Here is a 12,377-nt window from a genome sequence, read left to right as displayed (position 1 = left end):
TCCGGACGCGCAGGCTCAGCAGCCATGGCTCACGGGCCCAGCCGCTCCACGGCACGTGGGATCTTCCCGGACCGGGGCACGAACCCGTGTCCCCTGCATCGGCAGGCGGACTCTCAACCACTGAGCCACCAGGGAAGCCCTCTAGAGTTTAGAGGGGTGTTTCTCAAGCTTTTATGTCCTACCACCACCAGATCCCCCAACTGCCGTCCCCATGAAACTTTAATACCACCAATATACTGTATATCTGCTTATGTACTGTATATAGACCTGTGCTTTATACATATACACAACAAGAGGAAGATGTTTTTTTGTTGCACACCCTCCTCTGCTGCCCCGTCCCCCCAAGAACCAATTTCCACCATCTTTGGGAGCTGTAAATCTCCTGTTCAGAATGCATGACCTAGTGAACAAAGTTCTAAACTTCACGGGATTTTAGAACCTCCCAACTATCTCTCCAACCTTACAGCTTGCCTCCTTTATAATCCATGCTGGCCCAAACCAAACATTCACTGTTTCTACTGCCTACCCTACTTTCCCCCCAATTTTACTTTTGCTCATGTTCTTTCCCAACATCCCTACCCCTTCTGAAATACTCTCCAAGCTATTTCCTTTATGACTCCTCAGTGGAGGTTCATTCCCTTCTACCTGTGCTCTCATAACTCTTCCTTATGTTCTTTGTACACTGGTAAATATTTGAAGTCATTTTTCTTGTGTGCATGTTGCACAGACCCAACCAGATTGAAATCCCCGATCAGGGGAATGTATCTTTTGCTTCCTTCTCCCCATAGTTTTCCTGTGGTACTCTTACGATTTTCAGCCTGTACGGGTTTCTTAATAAATGCCAGCTAATCAATAAATATTTATTTAACACCTGTCCCAGGCCTTGCTCTAGGTGTTAGGGAGGCAGTGCTGATTAAATGCATCTATGAAGTGAATACGGAAAATCACATTTCCTAGGATGTTAGTATTGGAAAGTCTTGGGTATTCAAAGTTCCTGTTTTACAAAGGAGGATACTGAGGCTCAGGAAGGTCATCTGACTTGCCCAAGGTCACTCAGCAAATTACTGGCAGAGTTAAGAATTCTGACTCCTTGTCTAATACTTGTCTATTGCATACCAGACCACCCACGTATTGCTAAGGTATCCTTGGTCTGACATTTTATTATCATTAAGATATTGACAGCTTTGACAATCTGGGAAAAGATGTTGTTTCGAAAATACTTTTCACATGTCTGTCTCAGGCAGAGAGAGAGAAAGTGCACTTTGAGAAATGAGAAACCCAAGGTTTTCAGTGTACATATATCAAGAAGCAGTGTTTAGTTCTATAATTTAGAATCATCCTGACCTGAAATGGGCAACAGTGAAGCGTGGATTCCTTGTGCCTGGAAGTGTTTAAGTAGAGACTCAGAGACAACCTGTCAAGGAAAGAGTAGTGCAGAGGGGTTTCTAGACTTGGCAAGCTCTGGATTAGATGCTTTCTAAGTTTTCTTCCACATAGAAGGTCAGGATGACTAGACGAGCAACAAACCAACTCTAAAGTGCTGGTAGAAGTGTGGTCCGTCTGTTAGGTAGGACCAAAACCTCATATTCAGGGCTGCTGGGAGGGTTCTGAACAAACTGCCCAGCTGTGGGTGGTGGCGCTATGACGTGTCCTCATGGACCCCCGGAGAAGGCCATGGGGTCCAGCCTGGGCTTGCCCTCGAGAGGCTATCTTCAGCTGTGGTTAGAAGCTATGGGATGACATTTTCCACCAATGCCTAGAGATTCAAATCATGACCATCATGATCTGGCTTAATGGAAACAGAGATGCAGCTTCCCTTTTCTCTCCTCAGAGATGGAAGGCCACCCTTCTAGAGAAATAAGCAATAAGGACTCACATTTTACCCTTTCTATCAAATGACTTCAGTTGTATCAAACCGAAATGATGATGATATCTCTAGTTTCTTTCATAGGACCATATTTTGAAAAAAGAAAATCTGAACAATAAAGAATATTTAAAATCTGCTTTTAGCTACTTCGATATATTGGTAGCATTTCCTTGTCAGAGTTCTGTTTTTCTTTAACATTTGAAATATTTTGTTAACTCTTGAACAACACAGGGCTTAGGGGCACTGACCCCTGCACAATTAAAAATTCACATATAACTTTATATTTATCCCTTGTATCTGTGGTTCCTCCTTATCTTCAGTTCTGTATCTGTGGATTCAACCGATCTCTGACCATGTAGGACTGTCATTATTTACTACTGAAAAAAATCCACATATAAGTGGACCTGTGCCATTCAAACCAGTGTTGTTCAAGGGTCAACTGTACTAGTTTTTCTTGAAGTAAGCTTTGCAATGCATTTCTCAGTCATTTTACCTATAATCAGGTACCTATAATCATGACTTTTGAAAGGTAGAAGAACACAGCTATTCAAATATAAGAATTGTTTGAGAGAAGGGCTGTTGGGGGCACGTGTGTGTGTGCGTGTGTGTGTGCGTGTGTATGTACACTGTGGGATCATGTGTCAAAATTAGAGAAGATTGAGCAAACAATCTATTTATCTAAGTCAGCTTCTTATTTTTGAGTGAACTTGGTGAAAAATATCCCCAAAAGATTATTCTTTACTTGGAAAAAAAAAAAAAGAACCTCTGCTTCTTTATCAACCCTCTATCTAGTGGTCAGATAGAAGCTCATACTTTCTCTTGGCATAGTAAGAAGTAGAGAGATTTATTCCTTCCTATCACATAAGTGTGTTCTCAATTTTTTCATACCCTTAATTTTGTGCTGGCCATTCTGCAAATCTGTCCCATGGCATCCACATTCTGTTTTCAAATCAGCTAATAAAATGTAGGTGATTTCAAACAATTTTAATTTAGCTTATGTTTTACTTGTCATTTTCCAATACCTCCACCTGCTCTGAAAAGTATGTACTATTTAGTATGAATTAAACAAACCACAGTCATATTCACGAGCCTACAGTACAGTTTTGGACAGCCAAAAGCTACTTAAGAAACAAAACACATCCCTATAAAATATTCTCAGGTTGTTAGTCACGAATGATCAATCCTTTGATAATTTTCTGATCTTTAAATTACTGATCCGAGAGTTCACACTTTATTTTCTTTTCACTCCTTAAAAAAACCCTGAGAAAACATTCCCAGACTAAGACTTCCAATTGTGAAAATGATTCCAAGTCTACCTTTACTTCTGACTGATCAAGTATACGTTATGGTTCAGAAGGCACAGCAGTCATTAGCTTGGTTTCTAAAGAATTTAACAGGTTATAAAATGACTTCAGTGACATTATCACAGAGCTTCATGACAATTCTCAGACATTGAGTAGAGCCGTTTTTAAAAATTAGTTTTACAGATGAGAAGACAGTTAGAGAGGTTTAAGCCCTTGCCTTCTGGCTAGAAACTGGAGAACAAGGTCCCTACCTCTAGGGCTCCTTAAGAAACAGGGAAGGATACCCATCATTTCCTCCTGCGTGTGTTGGGGGTAGTAGCCTCCACATTTAAACCCAAGTAAGTAAATGCTACTTCAAGACCACTGCTACTTGCAAAATGTGAATATTACTCATTTTAACCTTTTCCTTTTTCACAGCTGTTCTGCACAGGACAACTGCCTTGATTTGAGTGAGCATTTAAAAAAAATACAATCACTCATTCATGCTTTATCATCAAGGGTCCCGGTTCTATTCTCATGAGCTGAAAGTCAGCAGGGCTATATTAAGAGACTGTTATAAACCTGAGAATTACAAGCTAAAATTTAGATATCTTGGTACTTACAAATGAAGAGCTACTGCCTATTAACCTGCTCAGTAGGGCAAGTCAAGAAACTTCTCTTGTGGCTCAGATGTGGAAAGGGGGATGGACTGAAAAAGCTATTTTGCTTTGATTTCTTTATGAGACAGAATTTTATTCAGTGTAATATTAGAAGGAGGGTCTCAATTCAGGAAACTGCTTAAAGACAGGGCACAAGTTAAGGCTCCCAAATTGAGAAAAGTCTTTTGAATATTTGTTCTGGAAGTGCCTGGCAGTGTGCTGTGCATACCCCCCTTTGCTCCATGCTGGTTGCCACATTCCACAGATGTAAAGAACCAGAAAGAACAAAATGCCTTTCCTACAGGAAAAAGGGAATCTAACAGAGCAAAGCTACTATCAGGCTTTATTGGAGATTTTCAAACCATACCAGAAAATTCTCTCCGCCTAGGAGTTCTCCACTTCTCCAGAAAGGGGAGTCTGAGACTGACCCTCTGGCAGCCTTGAGTGACAGCCCTCCTCCTTGCTGGGGAATGGAGGTGGCACCAAATCTGCCACACATTTCAGATAGGACCTATTTGCCAAGCAATTATGGAAATTGCCAAATTCACAACCTATAGGATTTCCTGTAATTGGTCCTACAGGATAGCTATCCCATTAAAAAAAAAAAAAAGTAGTGTGGTCAAATACATTTAGGAAACTCTGGATTAAGCACAGTCAAACAAGCTTCTGTATGACTATATTCTTCGAGTTTTGAAATATGCTGGTGTACTTTGAGGCTCTCCAGGAGACAAGGGCGTGGGGTAGATGAGTGGATACATAGAGCTTCCTAAATATATCTGGCCACAGAGTCCTTTTCTTGAGGAGAGTCTCAAAAGCCTAGACCAGGAAACGACAAACTCTGGCCCACAGGCCAGCTTCCTGTTTTTGTAAATAAAGTTTTAGGGGACCACAGCCACGCTTGTTCATTTACCTATCGTCTATTGCGGCTTTTGTGCTACACGGTAGAGTTGAGACTTGACAGAGACCATGTGGCTTGAAAAGTCTAAATATTTACTATCTGGCCTTTTACAGAAAAAGTTTGCTGACCCCTTGCCTAGACCCCTATGGAACACACTTTGGGAAACATCAATACCTAGGGATAAAACCACTGGAGTAAGATACACAGTACAAATATCACAGCCAGGCTTATATCCCGTATTGCTTATTTATCTTGTGCAATAAACCAAAGATTCCATTTCATAAAACACTTCCCAATCTCTTCCCCCCTCCCCTCCTTGGACAAAGAGGCTATGAGCATCATAGCTGGGAGTATGGTGTTTGCTGTCTATCCATGTGAACAACGAAAACCATAAGACACCATTAATCCATTTCTGTATGACTCTGCAGCCATTTGCACCCAAACTCCGATGGTATCAAAAGAGGTTTCCTTACTTGACTGGTTCCCATGACTCCCGCTCAAAGCCCCTGTGAATGGATTGTGCAATTGAGGACTCCATCAAATCCACATATCTAACCACAAGTGGGGCAAACAGGTCTTGCAGGTGTTTGTGAAATTTTCCATTGCACAAATTATCTAGAACAGATAAGCAAAAGCTCGGTAAGAATCCACAGTTGCTCCATCAGCATGCAACGTACACATAGAGAGGACTGTCCTCTACATTAAATATACCGCTTCTAAAAAAAAAAGCCAGAAGGAAGAAGGAGGAGGAAGAGGAAGAGGAGAAGAAGAAGAAAAGAAAAAAGTACATGAGCGGCGTCATGCTTCAATCTGTGTGGAAGGAAAATGGAATTCAAAAACCTTTTACCCATTTGTCACTTCTAAAAAGGGAAAATAATAATGCCCCCTTAAAGAACAACAAAAGCAACAATTGATACTTTTTCCTTTTTTTTTTTAGGTTTTCTTTGCACCTGTTCCCCTTCTTCCCCGTACGTTACCAGGAAGAAAGAACATTCTGTACCCCTCTCTTCTGTCATCACTCTCCCTGGGGAGGAAGGTCTATTTTATAGCTATGTGTTGCTGTAAGATACTTGGAAATGCTTGGGGTGTTACTCAGCAAGAAATTGTTTTTCATCTAGGAAGCATCTTTTGATAAAAATTCAAAATGTGTAGAGGTCAATTTAGCTTGTTCAAGAGCAAATAAAACCCACAGGCATGGGCACCACTTTCTCACTGCTCTTCGGTTCTTCTGCCTAGTCAACAGAGGGCTTCCCTGCAACAGGACGCTTGTTGGAAGAAAGGGAATTTCATCAGCTGTAAGGTTTTTTTCTTTTTTCTTTTTTTTTTTTAAGTAATCATAAAACTATGAAGAGCTGTGTCCAACCTGTAGTCTGCCTGGGATAAAGATGTTTCAGGAATCTGTTAACTGCACACTACTTAGGAAAGTCAGACAGTCAACGATGATACATACAATCGGTCCGGAGAAAATCATTCAGCAGCTGAAACAGTGGAAAACTGTCCCATGTGTCTGGGGGCTGCACCTCTAGCGCTGCATCCATGTCCACTGCAAAGAGTGACAGGAACGTCTCGGCGTGTTCCACCATCAAGTCTGACCACCACGCAAAGGCCTTTGAAATGTGGCAGAGAAACAAGAGAAAAGAGGTGATGAGCTTCTGTCTCCGACCTAAGATGTGAAGTTAAGGCCTGGCTGTTCAAGATTCACTGTGCATCCAGCAGGGTTTGGTAACTTTATTGTAAAGAGAACAGCTTTTTTGGATAGAGTTGGGCCTCTATGTGTCCCAAGGCAATGCTTTTCATGATTCCAGGCCTGCCTTAGAAAGTCTTTACTCTGACCTACCGGTCAGAGGATGTAGCTGTAGAAATGACAGGTGTGGAACTTCTGTTCAATTTACAATAACTCAGTACGTTTTGAGTCATGCTCTTTATCACTCTTGTTGGCTAGTTCTTGCTCTAAAATATTAGAATTTGGGAGTTTCTTCACTGTGTTTATGGGTTTTCTGCTGGTCTAACTTGAAAATAGGCAATTATCATTTACTTATATCTACGCATCTGGGGCTTAATTGTCTGTGGTCTCATACAAGCTCAGCAACTCGTGTTTCCCTACACATTGGAAATGTTACTCCTATTTCATACCAAGGCGAAGGAAACCATTGTTGCAACTGTCACAAAACTTTTGAGTCGAAATCTCTTTAAGCAGGGAGCCTCCGGTTTTGCATCCTGTCCGTAGGAAAGATCAGGCTTTAAGCTAGGAGACACTCAGTAAGAGTAGAACTTACTTTTCTGAGGGCTGGACATGTATGTACATTGAAAACCAAAAATATCAGTGAAGTAACTCATTTTCATGCACATGGGTCCTTGGAAATCATTGTGCAGGGTCTCAGAGGTGACATTCACATCAGATGGGCCAGATGTGAATGCAATTCAAAGGCATGCATGCATGTTGACTAATCATTTCTGGCAGGGGGCATGCAGAATGAGTGGCAGTGTCAGAGCCCCGCCCCCCCCAATCTTGTTTTCTTTTGCTGATTTCAAAGAGAGCAGAAAAACAAAAACAAATTGCCAGCCCCTTCTATTCCCCCACCTCCCCACCCAGTGCTGTAAAGTATTTATTTACATGGGAAACACTTTCCGGAGCATTCACCAAAAAAAAGATGAGAAGGCATTTGGAAACATGAAAGATGATTATGGAAATAATTCCATAAATGAAAGAGTTTGTTCAATGGCCAAGCTCTTCTGTGATCTATTAGTTATTTGGGGATATTCTAACAGCCACAAGGAGGCGGAATAGGGGTCCACCTCTCTTCTTTCATGAGATTTCATTTTACTTACTTCTCCTTTATCAACATGTGGCTGGTTTGCAAATTAAATGGAAAAAATCAAGTCATGGACCATTCTGCAAGGTCAGCTTGGCTGGAAATAGACACCTGCTGTTTCCATTACAATTGACAGTAAAACCTCACTGATTCAGAGTAATGGGAGAGGAGAGATGCTAGTCTGTCAGCAAAAAAACCTAAATTACTGGGCTTTCTAAAAGAGAACTATCTTTTTGCTGCTTTCTGTATGCAGTCTGTACCAGGGCACCCAAGTAAAAGGTACTGATTATCATATAAATGTATCATAAATGTAGAAGTACTTTTTAAAAAAAAAACTTCTAATAATTGTAGATAAATTGACCTATAAATTGAAGTCAAAGAGAGGGAAGCTTTAATTTTATAGATCCTGGGGTGAAACTTGGAAGACGAGCCTTTAGAATTTCTAGAGAAAGTTGAGACCATGTCAAATATTTTACTTAGGAGAAATTAAAAGAGCCACATCTACAATTGAATTGTCACAAATTAAGAGTAGTTGGGTCTGAATCGATGAGGTTTTATTGTAGTTTTACCACCTGGGGATGAGAGCCCTGGGTTTTGGGGCTTGTTCCACTGACTACGTGGCTAAATCCAGCAGAGGAAGAAACCCTCAACCCCACCCGCAGAGCTCTCCTAGCCATCTGCCTACTAGGCAAGGATCTTCTAAATATTGAAACTTGCTGGAGTCCCACTCCTGCCACCCAACCCTATGTGGAGGGCTGACTCTCATCATCCCTGATGCAGGATATTTGTAAAGCTCACAAAGGCACACCAAATATTGGCTGGTACTTATTCTTTAGTTATTTATTTCACTTTGCATCTTCAGGGTGAGTCCAAGAAAATAGTTACTAGAGAGACTGAATTGCCTTCCCAGACACAATTTTGCTCTAGGATGACAAGAAAAAAAAAAAATGAACCAAAAAATGAGACAAAACAAAAAACAAATCCTAAATGCCTGTAATTAAAAATTTCTCAGCCTAACCTCATACCTGGTTCTTACCAGCTTTATTGAAAAGCTGCAAACCAGAGGCCATAAGAAGCACCTATGTCTACTATCTACAGAAAATTTAGTCCCTTGTTAGAATTTGATAATGTATTGAGAAATTATCTACAGTTGTCACATTAATAATCATATAAATAGGTAGCCCTACAAAGAACAATGACTACTGTGATATGAATTATCACCATGGAAGTCTGGCAGAGGAACACAGGATTCTAGTGAAGGAAGAGAATTTAAATAGGGGGCGTTGTCAGAGAAGTGAAGTCCAAATTTATTTTTCTACACCCAAGGTATCTCTTTCAGAACCTCATAATCAAACCTGACTCGCTGAGAACGAGAAAAAGATTCAGGCAAGGGCAGTAATCACCAAAAAGCCATATCATAATTTTCATCAAACGAACAGAGTCTGTGTATCTAGGGTGGGCAAGGCAAAGGTTTAAAACAAAACAACAACAATTATATTTATTTATCTTATACTTGCTCATACAGGTGAATGCTATTTTTGTACATGAGCTAACTCAATGTCTGTGGGTGTCTAAAGTCTTCAGAAATCTTTTCCAAAGACAAGAAGGAGTTGTACTTTGGCTTCTATATACTTACCCAGTGCTTTTCATTATGAAAAGGCAAAGATGTATGCTTTAGGAGTATAGTCAGCCACACTGAACACACTCTATATTTTGTACACAAACTACATGTATATATGTACCCCTCTGTGTACCACAATACATATATACATATACATACGTATACATAGAGAGAGAGAGAGATTGGGCAAGTGAAGCAACAGTGCATGAAGGCGTAATTCCTGCATGTGTGCAGGTGTGTGTGCGCACATAATTTAGGCTCTGAGAGCAGAATTAAGCTGTAATTTAGAGATACGAGTGACAACTTCTACCGTACTGCACGTGTGTATACATGACATAGTCTTACCTGGGGGGGGATTTTTTTTCTCCTGAAACAGTCAATTACTTTATATTGGAATTCAAAATACTTTTAAGGTTTATTGATTTTTTTGGGGGGAGGCAATTCTACTTATCACTTTTATTTGTGTGGTGGTGTCACCAAACAGCATGACCACACAGCCAAGATCCATGCTGAGAATTTAGTGATTTTCTAGAGTTTATCGAGCACCCAGAGAAGATGGCAGTGAGTACTGGCCAGTAGAAAAAAAATTTCATCTTTCATCCTTTTGGCAGCAAAACCTCATCCTCAGCGTGCCAGGGCAAATTCTACTTCCTTGTTTACAGCCCAGAGGCTCTTGACCAGGCTTTACCATGAAATCAACTGGGCAGTTTAAAAAATTACCAGTACTCTGCCCCTCCCTATGAGATTCCAGTTAATTGAGCTGGGGTGAGACCTGGGCATCAGCAATTTTTAAAAGCTTCTGAGGTAGTTGAAATCTGTACGTGAGCATTGAGAACAGGTGGTGATGGCTTTCTGGCCCACTCTATCGTTCAAACCCAACCTCCTTCCAGCATATTCTGTCTGTGTCATTCATTTGGTACATTCCACATAGGTTTTGTCCTTTTTATGATTACATATGCATATATTTTGCTTCCTTAGTGACGTATGCCTAATAATACAATAGCCAAGCTTTGTAGAGTGCTTACTCTGTGTCAGGCATAATACTAGACACATTACTATTGGCCTTCCATCCCAATGACTATCTGAGGTCCATTCTATGACTATCTCCAATTTACAGCATAAGAGAGGTTAAGTAACTAGGCTGAGATCACAAAGCAAGAAAGCAGCATAGCTGGACTTCAAACTCAACCTCAGAGCCTGAACTCCTGGCCACTCTGCATACTATCACCTGAAGGTCAAGACTGCCTGATGCCTCCTTGTCCATCAAAAGAGCACTGAGGTAGCTGCCTCAGTGCTTAGCAGACAAGTAGTTTTTTTTTTTTTTTTTTTTTTTTTTTGCATTACGTGGGCCTCTCACTGCTGTGGCCTCTCCCGTTGCGGAGCACAGGCTCCGGACGCGCAGGCCCAGCAGCCACGGCTCACGGGCCCAGCCGCTCCGCGGCACGTGGGATCCTCCCAGACCGGGGCACGAACCCGCGTCCCCCGCACCGGCAGGCGGACTCTCAACCACTGCGCCACCAGGGAAGCCCGACAAGTAGTTTTTGATTGATTGAGTAATGAGGTTTTGTGACTGGGTGAAATGACGAATTCAGGAAATAATCCTGTACATTGATCTAAAAGCAAACTGGGTCTCCAAATTCTAAAGTATGCTGAAGTTTTCATTCTAACTTCTTCTTTTACAGTTATACATATACTTATTTCTATTCTTTTTCAGATTCTTTTCCCATATAGGACATTCCTAACTTCTAAAGTTAATAAACAAGAAAAGAATTGAATTGATTTCTACCCTATCTATGAATGGCTTTTGAATATGTAAGATTAAAATATTTTTGTGATGATGGTTATGAGGGCAGTTTAAGATGGTGATTAGCACATAGTGAAAAAGGGCTTTCTGGAAAAGTGAAAAACAAAATGTCTTCTTTGGATTATCAACTTTTCTTTGGTACCCCTTGTGAGTAATGTGGGAAAATATCCTCCTTTCTCAGACTGCAGCAGCCTCAGAAAATCACTTGATTGAATTAAACATATATGTCCATGTTCTTCTTCTATCATTCACTTAAAGAACAACTGTAAGTGAGGAAAACCATCTTCTTTGTATCCATGTCTTCGATAATTTGGTCTGACATCTTGGGAAAAGCCTTAATACCCACAGCAGGGGAGGAATGGCCAGACCCCTCTACGCCTCTGGAGATGATTTTGTGGACACCCGGAAAGAACACACTTACCATCACTTGAACCCCAGATGCCCCTAATCTGAAAAGCACGTTGCACAGGATAGAACAGAAAAACATTCTAGCCCAGTTTAATTTTATGTCTGAAGGTGAGTCCTAAGTTTTTACGTTTAGTGTGTTGATTTAGCCCCTCTTCTCACTCTCGGCTGTGCATTTGCTGGGTGCTGAAGGAGTTAGTTGTACCTGCCTCAAGGGGTCTCCACCCCATTCCAGAGAGGGTTTGGGGGGAAATCACGATTCTCTGGCACTCTCTCTCTATATAAATACTGTATATATGGTTCACATACAGACAGCTGTAGAGGAAGATTAGTGTCACTCTGGCTAGCTACCACTGGTGACTACGCTCGATACTCATCTGCTGACGTAAAGGTTAAGTACAGACGGACATAGGTACTACGACAGGCTAAGGGGACAGAATCAAGGCAGGTAGGAGGTGTGTGTTGGGATGGAACTTCAGTGGTTTTTAAGTGTATCAATTGTTTCATGCACACACAAGGTAATCTCCCACATTTACCCTGCCGTGGAGGGCCACCCATTGCACAAGCAGTCCACTGGCAATTGCCATTACATTCCTTGGGTCGGTGTTAGGAAGCAGGGGCACTGGGAAAAGTCCCATTAGAAGACATGGTACTGGAAGGGCATGCACAGACTATGACAGCAGCTGGCTGACTCATTCGTTTTGGTCACATACCTCTTTCCCCTGCCACGATCAGCCAAGATTGAATGGAAAAACAGGGAGGAAATTTAAATATGCAATCAGGCATTAGTTGGGATGACTGGCTTTATGGTGTATTATATATTATTTAACTATGCTGTCGATTTTCATTTAGTCATGGGAATGATCATTTTAGGTGCTTCTGACATTACTTTTATTGATGCCCCCTTTTTCTCCCCCTTTGCTGTAGATGTGCTTGGAGGGGAAGAGTGAGCATGAGTACAGTTTTCAAAAAGGCTGTTTTAAGAGAGATGATTTTAAATCTCAGTTTTGAAACAAGCAGTGATATA

At 41.2% G+C, this 12,377-nt stretch overlaps 1 protein-coding gene across 18 annotated transcripts in view; it reads right to left on the bottom strand.

The window, feature by feature from the left end:
* Nucleotides 1-12,377, bottom strand: part of CADPS (calcium dependent secretion activator) — a gene marked incomplete at both ends in the record, with an annotated part of 485,811 nt that overhangs the window by 87,902 nt on the left and 385,532 nt on the right. For 8 of the 18 annotated variants that reach the window (XM_079713706.1, XM_079713705.1, XM_079713709.1 and 5 more), the window contains 2 exons: nt 5,181-5,322; nt 6,158-6,314. In XM_079713706.1, the coding sequence (XP_079569832.1) occupies nt 5,181-5,322; nt 6,158-6,314 (299 nt within the window). Of the gene's footprint in view, nt 1-5,180; nt 5,323-6,157; nt 6,315-7,536; nt 7,558-12,063; nt 12,073-12,377 lie in introns of all 18 variants that reach the window. The other 10 variants (XM_079713695.1, XM_079713703.1, XM_079713692.1 and 7 more) reach the window with 3 other exon arrangements.

This window comes from Hyperoodon ampullatus (genome assembly GCF_949752795.1).
Source record: "Hyperoodon ampullatus genome assembly, chromosome: 10".
In the NCBI taxonomy this organism is placed as follows: Eukaryota; Metazoa; Chordata; class Mammalia; order Artiodactyla; family Ziphiidae; genus Hyperoodon; species Hyperoodon ampullatus.
The sequence above is the reverse complement of the archived record's forward strand: the minus strand, read 5'-3'. Positions and strand labels throughout refer to the sequence as shown.